The 19,963-nt window shown below is 42.8% G+C and overlaps 1 protein-coding gene across 33 annotated transcripts in view; it reads left to right on the plus strand.

Annotated features, from left to right (window-relative positions):
• Positions 1-19,963, plus strand: part of LOC116472985 (microtubule-actin cross-linking factor 1, isoforms 1/2/3/4/5) — a 404,777-nt gene that overhangs the window by 280,595 nt on the left and 104,219 nt on the right. For 28 of the 33 annotated variants that reach the window (XM_058441923.1, XM_058441919.1, XM_058441922.1 and 25 more), the window contains 7 exons: positions 2,506-2,672; positions 4,858-5,014; positions 7,627-7,744; positions 14,258-14,320; positions 15,000-15,241; positions 16,343-16,472; positions 18,038-18,237. In XM_058441923.1, coding sequence (XP_058297906.1) covers positions 2,506-2,672; positions 4,858-5,014; positions 7,627-7,744; positions 14,258-14,320; positions 15,000-15,241; positions 16,343-16,472; positions 18,038-18,237 — 1,077 coding nt within the window. The remainder of the gene's footprint in view (positions 1-2,505; positions 2,673-4,857; positions 5,015-7,626; positions 7,745-14,257; positions 14,321-14,999; positions 15,242-16,342; positions 16,473-18,037; positions 18,238-19,963) is intronic. The other 5 variants (XM_058441935.1, XM_058441939.1, XM_058441911.1 and 2 more) reach the window with 1 other exon arrangement.

A 19,963-nucleotide genomic window follows, 5' to 3' on the forward strand; every position in this document is an offset into this window, starting at 1 on the left:
TTAAGAAACCATCTTCATCATATACACAATTTTTATATGTCTTTGAGTCTATTTCTGGATTTTCTTTTTTTTCTTTTTTCTTTTTTTTTTTTGAGATGGGGTCTTGTTCTGTCACCCAGGCTGGGGTGCGGTGGCATGATCTTGGCTCACTGCAACCTCTGCCTTCCAGGTTCAAGCGATTCTCCTGCCTCAGCCTCCCAAGTAGCTGGGATTACAGGGGCCCGCCACCACACCTGGCTAATTTTTGTATTTTTAGCAGAGATGGGGTTTCACCATGTTGGCCAGCTGGTCTTGAACTCCTGACCCCAAGTAATCCACCCACCTTGGCCTCCCAAAGTGCTGAGATTACAGGCATGAGCCACCTCGCCTGGCCTATTTCTGGATTTTCTATTCTGTTTTGCTGGTCTTTCTATTCATGTACCAGAGCATACTATTTTAATTATAGAGGCTTTATGGTATATTTTAATGTGTGGTAGAGAGCTAGACCTCATCTTTTTTCTTTCAAAGTTTTCCATAGGTGTAGTTGCACATTTATTTTTCTATGTGAATTTAGGAATCACCTTTATTAGTTCTAGAGAAAAAAATTTGTTAGCATTTTTATGTGGGTCATACTAAATGTATTTATTCACACAAATGCATATACATACATAATTAAATACATATGCATGCACTTTTATGGATGTGTTTCCATCTAGTCAGATCTGCTTTTGTGTTTTTCAGGAGTGTTTTTGATTTTTTTGTTCTTTTTTGTTTTGAGATGGGGTCCTGCTCTGTTGCCCAGGCTGGAGTGCAGTGGCATGATCATAGCTCACTGCATCTTCAAACTCCTGGGCTCAAGTGATTCCCAGGAGTCTCAGCCTCCCCAGCAACTGGGATTACAAGCAAGAGCCACTGCACCCAACTTCAGAAGTGTTTTAAAATTTAGATTTTGTGTTTCTTGTTAGTTGATTAATAAGATTGAGCCTTTTGTGTTGCTGTAGTAAGTTGAAGTTTTCATTATTGATTTTTGTGTGTTAATTTTATATCCTACTACCTTATTTAACTACTTCGTTGTTTGATTTCATTGTATTGTTGATTATCTTGGGTTTTACAAATATACTTTTTTTTTTTTAAGACAGAGACTTGCTCTGTTACCCAGGCTGGAGTGCTGTGGCACAATCTCGGCTCACTGCAACCTCCGCCTCCTGGGTTCAAGCAATTTCCACCTAATTTTTGTGTTTTTAGTAGAGACAGGGTTTCACCACATTGGCCAGACTGGTCTTGAACTCCTGAACTCAAGTGATCCTCCCGCCTCGGCCTCCCAAAGTGCTAGGATTACAGGAATGAGCCACCATGCTTGGCCTTTTTTTTTTTGGAGACGGAGTCTCACTCTGTTGCCCAGGCTGGAGTGCAGTGGCACAGTCTTGGCTCACTGCAACCTCCTCCTCCCAAATTCAAGTGGTTCTTCTGCCTTAGCCTCCCAAGCAGTTGGGACTACAGAATGCGCCACCATGCCCGGCTAATTTTTGTATTTTTAGTAGAGACGAGGTTTCACCATGTTGGCCAGCCTGATCATGAACTCCTGACCTCAAGTGATGGGCCTGCCTTGGCCTTCCAAAGTGCTGGGATTACAGACGTGAGCCACCATACCCGGCCCTACAAATATACTTTCATGTAACCTACAAATACAGTTTTATCTCTTCTTTTTCAATTCTTACTCCACAGATTGTTTTCTCTTAATTGCATTGGCTGTTTTTTTTTTTAATTATTAAATTAACTTTTTTTAAAAAATAGAGATGGAGTTTTGCCATGTTGCCCAGGCTGGTCTTTAACTCGTAGGCTTAAGTGATCCACCCACCTTGGCCCCGAAAAGTGCTGGGATTATAGGCGTGAGCCACTGGGCCTGGCTGATACCTTAAGTATAATGTTAAATAATAGTGGAGATAATGTGTTTACCCCCATTTTATAGAAGAGACCATGAAGCTTAGAGTAGTTTAGTAGCTTAAGATCACAAGTTAGTAAGTGGCAAAGTGTGATTGAATTTTAGGTCTATTTGACTTCTAAAACTTTCATTCTTTACATCCTGTCATGGTACCTCCCAAGTCTTTGAACGTTTGTTTAGAGGAGAAAAGACTGTTTTGTAATTCCTAGCCACTCTCCAGTGGATTGAAGATGTCCTACATATTTATCAGATTTTTTTAATTGGGTTTTTTAATACAAAAAATAATTAGCTGGGCGTGGTGGCAGGAGCCTGTAATCCCAGCTGCTCGAGATGCTGAGGCAGGAGAATCGCTTGAACCCAGGAGGCGGAGGTTGCAGTGAGCCAAGATAGCGCCATTGGAGTGAAACTTCGTCTCAAAAGAAAATAAAATGTTTGTTTGTTTGTTTCAACTTTTCACCAAGTTACATATTTATTGTTTTGATCTAACATTTGACCTGGCAGGCATACCTCTTTCCTTATTCCTTCTTTTTAGAGTATATTTATAAGGATTAGAGGATTTAATACATTTCCTTGTTTGCTTACAGGAGCTCAATTTGGAAATGGAAGACCAGCAGGAGAACCTAGATACTCTTGAGCACCTGGTCACTGAACTGAGCTCTTGTGGCTTTGCACTGGACCTGTCCCAGCATCAGGACAGGCTACAGAACCTCAGAAAAGACTTCACAGAGCTACAGAAGATAGTTAAAGAGAGGTGAGTTATCACTTGTGTTGGTCAGCATTGGGGAACTATTTTTTCTTGTTATGGAGTGAAATGATCTTTTCTCTTTTCTTCCTTTACCAGAAAAGATGGCATCTAAAATTCTACTACTGAGTCATAGGAGGGTGAAAAGTGCCTTTTTTTAGGCAAAGCTACCTAATCTACTTGATGCTTTGTGGTTTTTCTTTTCTTTTCTTTTTTTTTTTTTTGAGACTGAGTCTCACTCTGTCACCCAGGCTGGAGTGCAGTGGTGCCATCTTGGCTCACTACAACCTCCTTCTCTTGGGCTTAAGCAATTCTTCTACCTCAGCCTCCTGCGTGGCTGGGATTACAGGCGCCCACCACCATGCCCAGCTAATTTTTGCATTTTTAGTTAAGACGGGGATTCCCCACATTGGCCAAGCTGGTCTCGAACTCCTGACCTCAGGTGATCGACCTGCCTCAGCCTCCCAAAGTGCTGGGATTACAGGCATGAGCCACCGCACTCAGCCACTTAGTGGTTTTTCTAATAGTAACTAATAGAAAATAGGGATGAGTTCCCTCTCTTTGTGAGCAGAAGCCTAGGCCACTTGGACCAAACAGAACAAATTTAAGGCGGCAAGTACGATTACAGAATAATTTTGAAAGAAGAGAAAAATTGGAAGAGACTTCCTAGACATAATTAAGGGTGATGTTGGCACTCCCCTGGCTTTTTTTTTTTTAAGATACAGGGTCTTGCTGTGTTGACCAGGCTAGTTGTGAACTCCTGGCCTCATTGATCCTACTGCTTTGGCCTCCCAAAGTGCCAGGATTACAGGTGTGAACCACCATGCCCAGCCCCCCTGCTTGTTTTGACCACATTTAAGTTGCTATTTTAGAAGAGTATCTGGATTCTTCTGTCAAGGCAAACAAGGGAATATATGATAAGGCTGGCTGATTTTGGTCCCTGTTGAAAAGCCATGATTCCTCATTGGACAGCCTCACAGATTTAAGAGCATGAACAAGACTTCTTTTTTTTTTTTTTTTTTGTGTGTTTAGTAGAGACGGGGTGGCCAGGCGCGGTGGCTCACGCTTGTAATCCCAGCACTTTGGGAGGCCGAGGCGGGTGGATCACGAGGTCAGGAGATCGAGATCACGGTGAAACCCCGTCTCTACTAAAAATGCAAAAAAAAATTAGCCGGGCGTGGTGGCGGGCGCCTGTAGTCCCAGCTACTCGGGAGGCTGAGGCAGGAGAATGGCGTGAACCCGGGAGGCGGAGCTTGCAGTGAGCCGAGATCGCAATTCCAGCCCTGGGTGACACTCCAGCCTGGGTGACAGAGCGAGACTCCGTCTCAAAAAAAAAAAAAAAGAAAAGAAAAGAAAAAAAGAGATGGGGTTTCACTGGGGTCTCGATCTCCTGACCTCATGATCCGCCCGCCTCGGCCTCCCAAAGTGCTGGGATTACAAGCGTGAGCCGCCGCGCCTGGCCATGCACAAGACTTCTTATCTGAGTTTAGCCTAAATATGATCTTGATTTAGCAGATAACTGCCTTAGTGATTAGAAGAAAAGACTTGCTCAAACCAACATTATTAGCAGCAGGTTATCTAATGGAGAGGATGGGGACAAAGGTCAAGAAAGCTTTTGGTTTTCTTCCCCTATGCTGAGAGCCTTTTTACTGTATGAGGAATCGGGATTTCTGGATAGACATCTGTCTGATAGACATGGCCATTTCCAAAACTTTCCTTTTGATTTAGTTTATTCATTGGCATGATTAGTCTAGAACTAATCACCTAACTTCTGTGAGCCTCAGATTCGGCACCTTCCTTGCTAAAGCAATCAGCACTTGAATTGGTCCTTGACAGAGTCAAATAGTTAAAATGTAGCAGGGCTGGAATTGAGATCCAAAGCCTGCATTCTTTCCATTGTATCACAGTACCTAAATAGCAGTCTCCCTTTAGTTTTTCTCACTTTCACTTTAGCCTAGAGTAAGATTGAAGACCTCGTTCCCCAGAAATGTCCAAACAAGGGCAATATATTCCTGAGTTTGGTACGCTTCAACATTGTATGTGGTTGTTCAGCCAAACCTGCTATGGAAAAGATTATGAGAAAGAAAGGCCATGTTAGGTAACTGATGTCTGGAGTCACAGAATGAACTAGTCTTAGCTCAAGTTGACTTTATAAAACTTAGTCTGGCAAGTAACAAAACTGCTTCATTGACAGAGAGAAAGATGCATCATCTTGCCAGGAACAGTTGGATGAATTCCGGAAGCTGGTCAGGACCTTCCAGAAATGGCTGAAAGAAACTGAAGGGAGTATTCCACCTACAGAAACTTCTATGAGTGCTAAAGAGTTAGAAAAGCAGATTGAACACCTGAAGGTAGGTGAACAAAGGGACTCCAAGAGTTGGGCTAGGCACTGGTTTGAATACTTGTATTAACTGGTCTCCAGCTGTGGTGGGGAAATGTATGAGAAATCCAAGTTGTCAGTCTGCATCAGAACAGAAATTCCTCTGTTTTCTTCATGTGATAACAGTCTGCCCATACAGTCCTTGAGAAGCGTACATTCTCTTTGTATGTTTGAGAATTAGACAAATATATTTGAGCAAGTAACCAGATAATATGATCAAGAAATTGAGGATAGAAGAACTAGTACTACTTCAGCTAATAAAGGAAAAGCTAGAATCAGATGATTGGAAGGTACCTTCAAGGATGGGACCAACCTTCCTACCATTCCCTGCAAAATCCCTTCTGTACTGTCTTTGATCCGTAATTATCCAGCCTCTGCTTACACCTCTAACCTATGCCTTCCTTTTGTTGAAAGAAGCCAAATACGCCTCTGATTGACTGTCATGCACTTATCCTTATTTTCTCAGTAAAGCATACTTCATCTTTTTTTTTTTTTTTTTTTTTTTTTTGAGACGGAGTCTCGCGCTGTCACCCAGGCTGGAGTGCAGTGGCGCAATCTCGGCTCACTGCAAGCTCCGCCTCCCGGGTTCACGCCATTCTCCTGCCTCAGCCTCTCCGAGTAGCTGGGACTACAGGCGCCCGCCACCACGCCCGGCTAATTTTTTGTATTTTTAGTAGAGACGGGGTTTCACCGTGGTCTCGATCTCCTGACCTCGTGATCCGCCCGCCTCAGCCTCCCAAAGTGCTGGGATTACAAGCGTGAGCCACCGCGCCCGGCCTAAGCATACTTCATCTTGAGCAGATGAAAGAGAAGAGTTTGATTGCTTTCACAGAGCGAGTGCCAGGAGCGTTTGCTGTTGGGAATTCCCTAGGACAGAGCTTTCCCAACATTTTTGTTTCACAGTGCCCATGGTGTTTTAAGAAATTTGTCATGGCACCTCAAGGCCAAAAAAAAAAAAGAAACAAAGAAAAAACTCCTAATACTTCTACTTGCTAAGAAGTTAGGTCCAAACAACTTAGTAGTTGTTCAGATGGTGTTCAACAGATGTCACTGTATTTTCCTCAAAAATATAAAACATTCTGTGAGTAAAGCCATAGTTTGGGGACTGTGGCTCTTTGGAATCAAGAGTGATCAATGGCCAGGCGCAGTGGCTCACTCCTGTAATCCCAGCACTTTAGGAGGCCGAGGCGGGTGGATCATAAGGTCAGGAGTTCAAGATCAGCCTGGCCAAGATGGTGAAACCGCATCTCTACTAAAAATACAAAAATTAGCTGGACATGGTGGCGGGTGCCTGTAATCCCAGCTACTCAAGAGGCTGAGGCAGAGAATTGCTTGAACTTGGGAGGTGGAGGTTGCAGTGAGCCGAGATGGTGCCACTGCACTCCGGCCTGGGCGACAGAGAGTAAGACTCTGTCTCAAAAAAAAAAAAAAAAAAAAAGAGTGATTAATTTAAGAACTGACAAGCAGTGACCAAGGGTCAGTTTGAAATTAGGCAATATGAGTAGAGCTCTGTGCCTTTCTCTACAGCTTAAAGTCAAAAGCAAACTAAGTAGGTTGTCAGGGATATTCAGTATGGAGGAGGGCATTGAAGGCTAGAATGGTGTCCTTGCTCTGAAAGGAGTAAAATTCTACAACTATGGCAGGAGACATCTTGGAGACTTAACATGATGTGGTACTTTTGTCTTAGAGCAAATGCCATTGTTTCCTGATGGATTTCTGTGGTAGTCGGATCTTTGATTTCAAACCCAATATAAAGTTTCCTTAATAAATGCAAAGTATAGACTATGATTCTATATATTTTTCTGTATCTCAATATCTAGCTCATCATTTATCCTCCAGTTACCATTTCTTTTTTAATCTTCATATGCATGTTGTTCCCTCCTCTTGTCCATCTGGCAAACTCTTTTCTTTTCTTTTCTTTTTTTTTTTTTTTTGTAAAAATGGGGTCTCACTCTGTCACCCAGGCTGGGGTGCCGTGGCGTGATCTCGGCTCACTGCAACCTCTGCCTCCCAGGTTCAAGCAACTATCCCATCTCAGCCCCCTGAGTCGCTGGGATTACAGGTGCCTGCCACCACGCCCAGCTAATTTTTTTTTGTATTTTTAGTAGAGACGGGGTTTCACCATGTCGGCCAGTCTGATCCTGTACTCCTGACCTCAAGTGATCTGCCCGCCTCGGCCTCCCAAAGTGCTGGGATTTCAGGCGTGAACCACCATGCCCGGCCATTATCTTAACTCAAAGCTTTCCTTCCTCTAGGCAGAATTAGATAGAACTCCTCTTATGCTCTTGGAATTCACAGACTGTCCATAATACTATAATAGCATTTATCACATTATAATGTAATTGATAATCTGAGCTTCTGGTTTTAGAAATTGTGTCATAATTCTATTTTATACCCCAGTGTTTGGCATGGTGCCAGTCATATAGTAAATGTTCAATGGATATTTGATAAATGAATAAATAAATCAGAAGGATGGTCTCTTAATGCTTGTCAAAACACTAGGGAGTATATACAGAACAGGTGTCCCTACTTATGAGGAAAAAGGCCCAGATACTACATTTAGCCATTTTCTTCTTTAAACAGAGTCTACTAGATGACTGGGCAAGTAAGGGAACTCTGATGGAAGAAATCAATTGTAAAGGTACTTCTTTAGAAAATCTCATCATGGAAATCACAGCACCTGATTCCCAAGGCAAGACAGGTGAGTACAGGCTCTTCAAAATATAGTGAATAAAAATTGCTCTTTGCTTTTGGCCTTTGGAGATGCCTCCTTATATAATTAAAGTGAAAATCAAGGTTGAGTATGAAAACAAAGGGCATGCCCAGAGCAGTCTTCCCCTGCAACCTGACCCGTCACCCCTTTTGCTGTATGACACTGCTCCATTTTGCAAAATTCCTTCCCATGATGGGAAAAGTAAATGAAGTAGTTGTCCCACTTAGAACTATCAAATGAACATAGAATAATTAAAATAAGATTTTCATCTTGAGAATTTCCCTTTTTTGAATGTGTAAATGGGATGGGTAAGCATCATCTTTAAACTTGGGCACTGGCCAGGCACGAAGTCAGAAGATCAAAACCAGCCTGGCCAACATGGTGAAACCCCGTCTCTACTAAAAATACAAAAATTAGGCCAGGTGCGGCAGCTCACGCCTGTAATCCCAGCACTTTGGGAAGCCGAGGCAGGCGGATCACGAAGTCAGGAGATTGAATCCATCCTGGCTAACATGGTGAAACCCCATCTCTACTAAAAATACAAAAAATTAGCCGGGCATGGTGGCGGGTGCTTGTAGTCCCAGCTACTCAGGAGGCTGAGGCAGGAGAATGGTGCAGAGCTTGCAGTGAGCCGAGATCACGCCACTGCAGTCCAACTTGGGCAACAGACAGAGCGAGACTCTGTCTCAAAAAAAAAACAAACAAACAAACATTAGCTGGGCATGGTGGCACGCACCTATAGTCCCAGCTACTCGGGAGTCTGAAACAGGAGAATAGCTTGAACCTGGTAGGTGGAGGTTTCATTGAGCCAAGATCATGCCTGCACTCCAGCCTGGGCAACAGAGAGTGAGACTCCGTCTCAAAAAAAAAAAAAAAAAAAAACTTGGGCAAGCCTGGATAGGTATGATTGTGATATCCAGGAAGAAGCAAGGTATTTAGAAGTCAGTGTTGGGCCAGGCGTGGTGGCTCATGCCTGTAATCTCAGCACTTTGGGAGGCCTAGGTGGGCTGATCACTTGAGGCTGGGAGTTCAAGACCAGCCTGGCCAACATGGTGAAACCTTGTCTCTACTAAAAATATAAAATTAGCCAGGCCTGGTGGCTCATGCCAGCTCCTGAGGCAGGAGAATCGCTTGAACCTGGGAGGCAGAGGTTGCAGTGAGCCGAGATCGTGCCACTGTATTCCAGCCTGGGCGACAGACTGAGACCCCATCTCAAAAACAAAAAACAAAAAAAAGTCAGTACCTCAAAGGGGGTACAAAGATGGTGCCCAGATGTGTATATAATCTTTCATTGCAAATTAAGTCTTTGAAGCAAAATCTAATATGAAGGCCAGGCACAGTGGCTCCCGCCTGTAATCCCAGCACTTTGGGAGGCCAAGGCAGGCAGAACACTTGAGGCCAGGAGTTCAAGACCAGCCTGGCCAACATGGTGAAACCCCGTCTCTACTAAAAATACAAAAATTGGCCGGGCGCGGTGGCTCACGCTTGTAATCCCAGCACTTTGGGAGGCCGAGGCGGGCGGATCACGAGGTCAGGAGATCGAGACCACGGTGAAACCCTGTCTCTACTAAAAATACAAAAAATTAGCCGGGCGTGGTGGCGGGCGCCTGTAGTCCCAGCTACTTGGAGAGGCTGAGGCAGGAGAATGGCGTGAACCCGGGAGGCAGAGCTTGCAGTGAGCCGAGATCCCGCCACTGCACTCCAGCCTGGGCGACAGAGCGAGACTCCGTCTCAAAAAAAAAAAAAAAAAAAAAATACAAAAATTAGCCAGGCATGGTGGCTTGTGCCTGTAATCCTAGCTACTGAGGAGGCTGATGTGGGAGAACTGCTTGAACCCGGGAGGCAGAGGTTGCAGTGAGCCAAGATCGCGCCACTGCACTCCAGCCTGTGCGACAGGGTGAGACTATGTCTCAAAAACAAAATAAATAAATAAACAAAATCTCATATGAGTTCCCAGTCACTTGCTCATTGTTAATTGAGATCACATAGGTTTTATTACTAGTCTGTGACAGTGCACTCCTATAGTCACTTAACGAGTAAAGGAAAAATTTATTTGCTTTCTGAAAATGTGTACTTTTCTATAGTATTCTAAAATTAAAAGCTATTTTGGAACTATCCACAAGTGACAACATTTCAGGGAATTGGTGATATATCAGCCTCTATGTTCAGTAACTTATTCGTGTGACTAGATCAGAGTCGGCAAACTTTTTCTATAAAGGGCCAGATAGTAAATATTTTAGGTTTGCAGGGTATATGGTCTCTGTCACAGTCATATACCTCTGCCATTGTAACAAAAGCAGCCAAAGACAATACATTAATAGAAATGAGTGGTTGTGACTGTATTCCAGTAAAACTGTTGAAACAGACGAAGGGCCAGATTTGGCTGATGAGCTATAGTTTACTGACTCCTAGACTAGATCATTTAAAAAAAAACAAACAGAAATCTCATATAGAACAGAAATCTCATATAGAAAAACAGAAATCTCGTATAGAACCCTACTACATAAAACAAAACATTTTGTTGGCGGCCGGGCGCGGTGTCTCACGCCTATAATCCCAGCACTTTGGGAGGACGAGGCAGGTGGATCGTGAGGTCAGGTGATCGAGACCATCCTGGCTAACATGGTGAAACCTCGTCTCTACTAAAAATATAAAAAATTAGCCAGGCGTGGTGGCGGGTGCCTGTAGTCCCAGCTACTCAGGAGACTGAGGCAGGAGAATGGTATGAACCCGGGAGGCGGAGCTTGCAGTGAGCTGAGATCGCACCACTGCACTCCAGCCTGGGCGACAAAGCGAGACTCTGTCTCAAAAATAAATAAATAAATAAATAATAAAAATAAAAAACCATTTTGTTGGCCTAAGTTTCCCTTATGTTATTTTATAGCATTTATCTGTTACGAAATCCATCAGTAAGAATATTGAGACTAACTTAATGAATATAAAAATTTGAAAAGGAAGATTATTGGATGACAGCTTCACCATCTAATTTCTTTCTTTTTTTTTTTTCCCCCTGAAACGGAGTCTCGCTCTGTCGCCCAGGCTGGAGTTCAGTGGTGTGATCTCAGCTCACTGCAAACTCCACCTCCCAGGTTCATGCCATTCTCCTGCCTCAGCCTCCCGAGTAGCTGGGACTACAGGTGACTGCCACCACGCCTGGCTAATTTTTTGTATTTTTAGTAGAGACAGGGTTTCACCGTGTTAGCCAGGATGGTCTCGATCTCCTGACCTTGTGATCCACCCTCCTTGGCCTCCCAAAGTGCTGGGATTACAGGCGTGAGCCACCAGGCCCAGCCTATCTAATTTATTTCTAAATTTTGTTTGGTTTCATTGTATCCAGAAAATATGGTTCACACAGATTAAGTAATTGCAAATGATGACACATGTTTTTAAAAGTTGACTTCACAATGTCAGAACAGGCTTTGATTGAATTGAGCTAGAAACTTGAAAGCGATGTAATAACAAATTATTGTTCCACAGTTAAATCACTAAGAATATTTAATGAGGGCTCTTACAGATAGAAAACACTTAAGACTGCCGGGCGCGGTGGCTCACGCTTGTAATCCCAGCACTTTGGGAGGCCGAGGCGGGCGGATCACGAGGTCAGGAGATCGAGACCACGGTGAAACCCCGTCTCTACTAAAAAAATACAAAAAATTAGCCGGGCGCGGTGGCGGGCGCCTGTAGTCCCAGCTACTCGGGAGGCTGAGGCAGGAGAATGGCATGAACCCGGGAGGCAGAGCTTGCAGTGAGCCGAGATCGCGCCACTGCACTCCAGCCTGGGCGACAGAGCGAGACTCCGTCTCAAAAAAAAAAAAAAAAAAAAAAAAGAAAACACTTAAGACTGACATTGAAGACAAAAACTGTCCAACTGACTTGAAGTGTTAAGAATTCTATTACACAGTTCTGCCGCAATGAGAACTGTGTAGATGTACAGAGAGCAAGTCGTGTTATATTTTTGGTTGTGTTATTTAATGTATTACACATGTGCTATAGATGTTTTTCTTTGTATAGTATACATGAGTGGACACGGACAGGTTTGAATATCATAAATTGCTGGTGAAGAGCTACCACCTTTCCAATCAGGGACACTCAAAAATAAGATGCTTAGATAAAATAAAATGCAAGATGCTTAGATAAAATAAAATAGATGCTTAGATGTGTCAGGAGCTGCTTTACTTTCCCCAGAAAAGCAGCATACTTGGTTTTCTCTGGTGGGTTAAGGTGTAGAATTCAGCATAATTGAACATGCTTGTTTTATTATCATTTCTAAGTAGTTAGAAATTTATGTGAATATTACATTTAAACCAAACATTAAACACAATCCCTAAAGCACCTTTTTAGGGTGCTTTGAAAATCAGTTTGAAAATTACTATCTTGAGTGCTCTGAAAGTTATCCTCCAACTCTGAAAAACCATGTATATTTCAGTTTCTTACATTTGTGTAGCTCTGTTTCATAAAGTACGTTGATATACATTCGCTCATGATCTCTTCCCAGTTACCCCATGAGAGTTAACAGGATAGGTTGTATTATCTTTAAATCCTGCAGAATAAACTGTGTTTGTAGATGAAGGCTCACATACTGAGTTAGTGACAACCTTGATTAGTACCGTCTTCTCCTACCTGCTAGTCCAGTTTCTTTTTGCATCACCACACTGCAATGGAATGTGATTTTTCTATTTTGTATTTTTTAATTGAAAATATAATAACATTAACATTTAAAAGTTTTATAATCACCACCCTAATTCAGCTAATTTTTTTCCTTCTTTTTAGAGACAGGGTCTCACTGTCACCCAGGCTGGAATACAGTAGTGTGATCATGGTTCTCTGTAGCTTTGACCTCCTAGGCCCACGCAATCATCCTACCTCAAGCTCCCGAGTAGCTAGGACCACAAATGTGCACTGTCATGCCTGACTAATTTTTTTTTTTTTTTTTAACTTTTTTTGTAGAGACAGGGTCTCGTTGTGTTGCCTAGGCTGGTCTTAAACTTCCAACCTCCCAAAGTGCTGGGATTACAGGCGTGAGCCATTACACCTGGCCTATAACTTTTGTTTTTGTTTTTGTTTTGAGACGGAGTCTTGCTCTGTTGCCCAGACTGGAGTGCAGTGGCACCATCTTGGCTCACTGCAACCTCTGCCTCCCGGGTTCAATCGATTCTCCTGCCTCAGCCTCCCTAGTAGCTGGGACTACAGGCATCTGCTGCCACACCCAGCTAATTTTTTTGTATTTTAGTAGAGATGGGGTTTCACCGTATTGCCCGGGCTGGTCTCGAACCTCCTGAGCTCAGGCAATCCACCCACCTCAGCCTCCCAAAGTGCTAGGATTACAGGTGTGAGCCACTGCACCCAGCCAACTATTTTGTAATATAACCTTGCACATGACTTTTTGTACAGTGAAGTCAGTACATACGAGAGTTTTCTGTCCTTTTAAAGTATCATTATGAATATTTTTCAGATTTCTGTATAATATTTATCATTACATCACCTGGTTTTTCCCTATCTTGGGCAACTTTTCTGAAATATAAGGAATCAGTTTGGGGAGAATGTGTGTGAAATTATGGTGATTAGAAACAGAACCAAAGGCCTAAAGCACAATTTATAGGAATGTTGATGAGCCAGATTTATTGGCACTTAGGATTTCTGTTTTTTCTTGGGGAAAGGTGAGCAAGAAGAGGTTATGAAAGAAAAGGCAAAGAATCTTCCTTTAGAAACAATATAAGAAGGGCTTATTTTAATGTGTTTATTAGAAGAAGGCTGCTTTTTAGGCCAGGCACAGTGACTCATCCCTATAATCCCAGCACTTTGGGAGGCCGAGGCAGGCAGATCACCTGAGGTCGGGAGTTTGAGACCAGCCTGACCAACATGGTGAAACCCCATCTCTACTAAAAATACAAAAATTAGCCGGGCCTGGTGGCAGGCGCCTGTAATCCCAGCTGTTTGGGAGGCTGAGATGAGAGAATTGCTTGAACCCGGAAGTGGAAGTTGCAGTGAGCCGAGATCATGCCACTGCACTTCAGTCTGGGCGACAGAGTGAGACTCTGTCTCAAAAAAAAAAAAAAAAAAAAAGGCTGCTTTTTCTGTCCTTAATGGTATTTGCATTTTTATTATATTGAAAGATATTGATACAAAAGGTGAAACTTTCTGGCTTATTATAAAAGCTCATTCCAAAATATGGCAAGTACCCTTCTAGACTTAATAATTTTACCAATACTTGCTTCACAAAATTAGGGCAGCATCCAAAGAATTCAAGTTGGAGATTTAATAAAAAGGGGATATGAATTTCCTCTAGAAAGGATTAAGAATCATTCCTGCTAAGAACCTCGAGTGACATTTTGTTGCCTGGCAGCTAAAATAATTTGTCTCTTTCCATGAGTATGTTGTCTTGTGCTGTGTTAACTTCCTGATACCTAAGCTTAAAGTGAGGGCCAAAGGACAAATTCAGTGCCTATACGTATTCCTAACACGTTGGTCTTGCCCTGTTTGTCTCCCTGTCCTTCTGCTCAGGTTCCATACTGCCCTCTGTAGGAAGCTCTGTAGGCAGTGTAAACGGATACCACACCTGCAAAGGTGAGAATGCCATTTCAACAGTGCTTCTTTGTTGGATGTGTTAGGACAGTGTCCATGTTTACATCTGTGTATGTTGCAATATGTGTGGAAGAACTGCTGCCAGAATGGGTGTGAGGATAAAAATCTGGGGAGAAGCAACTGTGATTTGCTGGCTATAGACCATGGACAGGTTGGCAGCCCCTGAAGCTAAAGGTATTGTAGAAATACAATAGATTGGATCACTAGATAAGGCAAATAGGGAAAGAACTCAAAGAAAATATATGTTAATCTTTGAATTATAAAGAAGTTATACTAGAGGTAATCTAGTCTAGCTCTCAGCCTCCCAGCTAGGTGACTTCTCTGTAGTTTGGAGAAGAAGGGATGGAAGAATGCTCCAAGTCCCTTAATCCCAATAGTAGACTAAGGTTAATTTCTTACTTTGCTCCCTTCACTTTTGTTGTTCCCATGTTTAGCATTTTAAGGTATACATCTGAGTATATAATGCCAAAACCAGAAAGCAGATTAATGAGAACCATTTTGTTTTGTGTATATATACAGGAACTTTTGTATGATTTAACAGGAAGATAATCTCTAGATTCACTAGAAGGAGTAAGAGAGATGCAAATAATTCAGGAGTGAGGAGTCAAGGAACATACTCAAAGAGCTGTCTCCAATCTGATTTCTGTTTCTATGGTACTAGATCTGACGGAGATCCAGTGTGACATGTCAGATGTAAACTTGAAGTATGAGAAACTAGGGGGAGTACTTCATGAACGCCAGGAAAGCCTTCAGGCTATCCTCAACAGAATGGAGGAGGTTCACAAGGAGGCAAACTCTGTGCTGCAGTGGCTGGAATCAAAAGAGGAAGTCCTGAAATCCATGGATGCCATGTCATCTCCAACCAAGACAGAAACAGTGAAAGCCCAAGCTGAATCTAACAAGGTACTGTGTTTATATTAGTTGCCTCCCAACACCAAGAGGAAGAGACAGCTATACCAATGTTCCTGCCCAAGCCCAGGCATCTGGGAGAGAGACATGGGCAACAATCCAGGCTGTGATGGGCAGTATGTTTGACTTTCTAAATGACTAATATGCCTTAACTCTCCTAGAGAATTTTCTTATGAAATTAGAAATTGTTAGCCGGGCGCGGTGGCTCACGCTTGTAATCCCAGCACTTTGGGAGGCCGAGGCGGGTGGATCACGAGGTCAGGAGATCGAGACCACGGTGAAACCCCGTATCTACTAAAAAATACAAAAAATTAGCTGGGCGTGGTGGCGGGCACCTGTAGTCCCAGCTACTCGGGGAGGCTGAGGCAGGAGAATGGCGTGAACCCGGGAGGCGGAGCTTGCAGTGAGCCGAGATTGTGCCACTGCACTCCAGCCTGGGTGACAAAGCAAGACTCTGTCTCAAAAAAAAAAAAAAAAAAAAAAAAAAGAAATTGTTATAAGTTAGATTCAGAAACAAAACCAGATATGTTTGCAGAAAAAGAATAGCCCTCCCCAGAATCATTAGCTCATTGAGAATGGGATCTCATTTTCTATATGATGCTATAAGCAAGACAAACCATTCTTATCAAAGTACCTTTCCAATTCTTAGAGGGATCTAAATAACAGTGATTACAGTTGATTCTTAAGATTGACATGTGAGACTAGGAAAAATATCAGAAGATATAATACCATAGAAAATCCTGTAGGAAATTTTCACCAAAATTTTAATATTCCCATTTAGCGTGGCATCTCATCTCCTTCAAGATGTTATCATCATATCTAGGTATTTTTAGTTTATTGGGATTAATAATTCCTTCTTATTGTGTTTACTGATGTGTTATACATAAAAGAAACTCAGATCCTGCCATTTAGATTTTCATTTTAAAATAAAAATTGAAGTAGAAGGGTTAAGTATCTTAACACCACTAAACAAGTCGTTGATAGGATCCTAGTAGAACCTATAATAACCGCCCAGTTTTCCAATCATTTCTACCACACACACAGCTTTGTTTCCTGTCCAGAATCTCATGGCATGCATGACATTGTTTCTCCTAGGCCTTCCTGGCTGAATTGGAACAGAATTCTCCAAAAATTCAAAAAGTAAAGGAAGCCCTGGCTGGATTACTGGTGACATATCCCAACTCACAGGAAGCAGAAAATTGGAAGAAAATTCAGGAAGAACTCAGTAAGTTTTCACAAGAGTTTTGCAGATTTGCTAAGTTACTTGTCTTCAAAGCAAGTAGAGAATTTCAGCACATCCTATAAAACAGGAATTATTTTTAGTTAATTTTTATAAATAAGCAATTAGGGCCCAGATGGGCCAGAGCATGAGCCTAAATTGGGAAGAAAATTAGAAATTCCACTCAAAGAGTCAGAAGTTTGGCTTTCTTGGGCAAGTCAAACTGATAATCTCCTGTGGTCAGGAACCAAAGAGATGCCAGGAACAGTGGCTCACACGTGTAATCTCAGCACTTTGGGAATCCGAGACAGGAGGATTGCTTGAAGCTAGGGGTTCAAACCAGTCTGGGCAACATAGCAAGATCCTGTCTCTACAAAAAGTAAGGAAAAACAAATTAGCCAGGTGTGGTGGCATGAGCCTGGAGTCCTAGCTACTAGGGAGGCTGAGGTGAGACGATTGCTTGAGCCCAGGAGTTCAAGGCTGCAGTGAGCTATGATTGTGCCACTGAACTCCAACCTGGGCAACAGAGGGGGACCCTGTCTCCAAAAAAAACATAACGAAAGAACTAAAGAGAGTATTAATGATAAAAATGAAAGATGGAAATAATAAAAATATTCAATAAAGAGATTAGATAAATTGTGTACTCATAATATTGAACTGTAAACAGTGTAGATGAATTTTTTTTAATTTAATTAATTTTTTTTTTTGAGACGGAGTTTTGCTCTTGTTGTCCAGGCTAGAGTGCAGTGGCAGGATCTTGGCTCACCGCAACCTCCACCTCCCGGGTTCAAGTGATTCTCCTCCCTCAGCCTCCCGAGTAGCTGGCATTACAGGCATGCGCCACCATGCCCGGCTAATTTTGTATTTTTAGTAGAGAGGGGGTTTCTCCATGTTGGTCAGGCTGGTCTCGAACTCCTGACCTCAAGAGATCCACCCACCTTGGCCTCCCAAAGTGCTGGGATTATAGGTGTGAGCCACCATGCCTGGCTTTTTTTTTTTTTTTTTGAGACAGGGTCTTGCTTTGTCACCCAGGCTGGAGTGCAGTGACACGATATAGCTCACTACAGCCTCGACTTCCCTGGCTCAAGCAGTCTTCCTGCTTCAGCCTCCTGAGTAGCTGGGACCACAGGCATGTGCTACCACAAGTAGCCAATTTCTAAATTTTTTTGTAGAGATAGGGTCTTGCTTTGTTGTCCAAGCTGGCCTTGAACTCTTGGGCTCAAGTGATCTTCCCACTTGAGGAGTTCGAGAACAGCCTGGGCAACACAGGGAGCTCCCATCTCTACAAAAAATTAAAAATTAACTGGGCATGGTGGCGCATACCTATAGTCCCAGCTACTTGGGATGCTAAGGTGGGAGGATTACTTGGGCCCAGAAGGTTGAGGCTTCAGTGAGCCATGATCGTGCCACTGCTCTATCCTGGATGATAGAGTGAGACACTGTCTCAAATAAGTAAATAAATAAATAACGCTTCTGGGGTCATTTCCTGCAGTATATTAGGAACATAACTTAGGGACCAGGCCAGTTGTTGATAATGTAAAGGAATACATTCCCTCATTTCCTCTCTACAGATTCCCGATGGGAAAGGGCCACTGAGGTGACTGTGGCTCGGCAAAGGCAGCTAGAGGAATCTGCAAGTCATCTGGCCTGCTTCCAGGCTGCAGAATCCCAGCTCCGGCCGTGGCTGATGGAGAAAGAACTGATGATGGGAGTGCTGGGGCCCCTGTCTATTGACCCCAACATGTTGAATGCACAAAAGCAACAGGTCCAGGTGAGCAATATAGTAACAAAAAAATTGAATCACATGAAACTGGGTTTGAATGTTTCTCCCAGTAAGTAGATTTCATGTGATCCTGGACAAGTCATTTAATCTCTCAGTCTCAGTTTAAATGAGGTATTTATAAGGTGTTAATCATGGTGCCTGTAAAATAGTAAACAGTCAAAAACTCTATTATTAATAGAGACAGATGAGTAGATATGAGAATGGAGAGTTTTTCTGACTAAATTATGGAATTTTACTTGTGGCTGGGCGTGGTGGCTCACACCTGTAATCCCAGCACTTTGGGAGGTCGAGGTGGGCGGGTCACAAGGTCACGAGATCAAGACCATCCTGGCTAACACGATGTAACCCTGTCTCTACTAAAAATACAAAATTTAGCCGGGCGTGGTGGCACGTGCCTGTAATCCCAGCTACTTGGGAAGCTGAGGCAGGAGAATCACTTGAACCCAGGAGGCTGAGGTTGCAGTGAGACTAGATCGTGCCACTGCACTCCTGCCTGGACAATAGAGTGTGACTCCATCTCAAAAAAAAAAAAAAAAAATTTTTTTTTACTTGTAATCCCCTGTGATAGTGATCCACATTACTTAATATCTTATATCTGCTGGCTTTACATAGGATTTTCTGTGATCAAACCTCAAAAAAATTGATTTAAGTGCCTAACATCATAGAAATTTAGGTTGGTCAGGCCGGGTGCTGTGGCTCACACCTATAATCCTTATAATCCTAGCACTTTGGGAGGCCAAGGTGGGTGGATCACCTGAGGTCAGGAGTTCAAGACCAGCCTGCCCAACACGGTGAAACCTCGCCTCTACTAAAAATACAAAAATTAGCCGGGCGTGGTGGCGGGCGCCTGTAGTACCAGCTACTCGGGAGGCTAAGGCAGGAGAATTGCTTGAACCCATGGGACGAAGGTTGCCATGAGCCAAGATGGTGCCACTGCATTCCAGCCTGGGCAACAGAGCAAAAACTGCTTCAAAAAAGAAAAAAAAAAAAGAAAGAAATTTAGGTTGGTCAAAATTACATCATTTCCAATGAAATCCTGCCTGGAGGCTTTTCCTTCTTTTACATTCTCCCACAGCCTGGTCCATGTCTTCTCAACTTACCAAGTTCCTTAAATTAATCTTACTAAGAGTACTTTTTGAAGGAACTGCTTCTTTCAGTTCCTGCATCCAGGTAATTATTGAGTCCTATTTAGTCTACTTACAAATATTTTTCTGATCCGGGGTTTTCAAACTTTTTGGTTTCAAGAACCCCTTTTATTCTCTGAAAAATTACTGAGGATCCCCAAGAGCTTGTGTTTATCTATTAACATTTATTGTATTAAAATACTGAGGAATTTTAAAAGCATATATTTAAATTTTTAAAATAGCAATGATAAAACCATCACATTAACCTAAGTAACATATTTTTAATGAAAAGGTAGCATTTTCCAAAACATAAAAGTTTGATGGTAAGAGTGGCATTGGCCGGGCACGGTGGCTTACGCCTGTAATCCCAGCACTTTGGGAGGCCGAGGCACTTTGGGTAGATCATGAGGTCAGGAGATCAAGACCATCCTGGCTAGCACAGTGAAACCCTGTCTCTACTAAAAATACAAAAAATTAGCCAAGTGTGGTGGCGGGTGCCTGTAGTCCCAGCTGCTCGGGAGGCTGAGGCAGGAGAATGGCATGAACTCGGGAGCCAGAGCTGGCAGTGAGCCAAGATCATGCCACTGCAC

Source organism: Hylobates moloch, unplaced genomic scaffold, assembly GCF_009828535.3.
Source record: "Hylobates moloch isolate HMO894 unplaced genomic scaffold, HMol_V3 SCAFFOLD_8, whole genome shotgun sequence".
Taxonomy (NCBI): Eukaryota; Metazoa; Chordata; class Mammalia; order Primates; family Hylobatidae; genus Hylobates; species Hylobates moloch.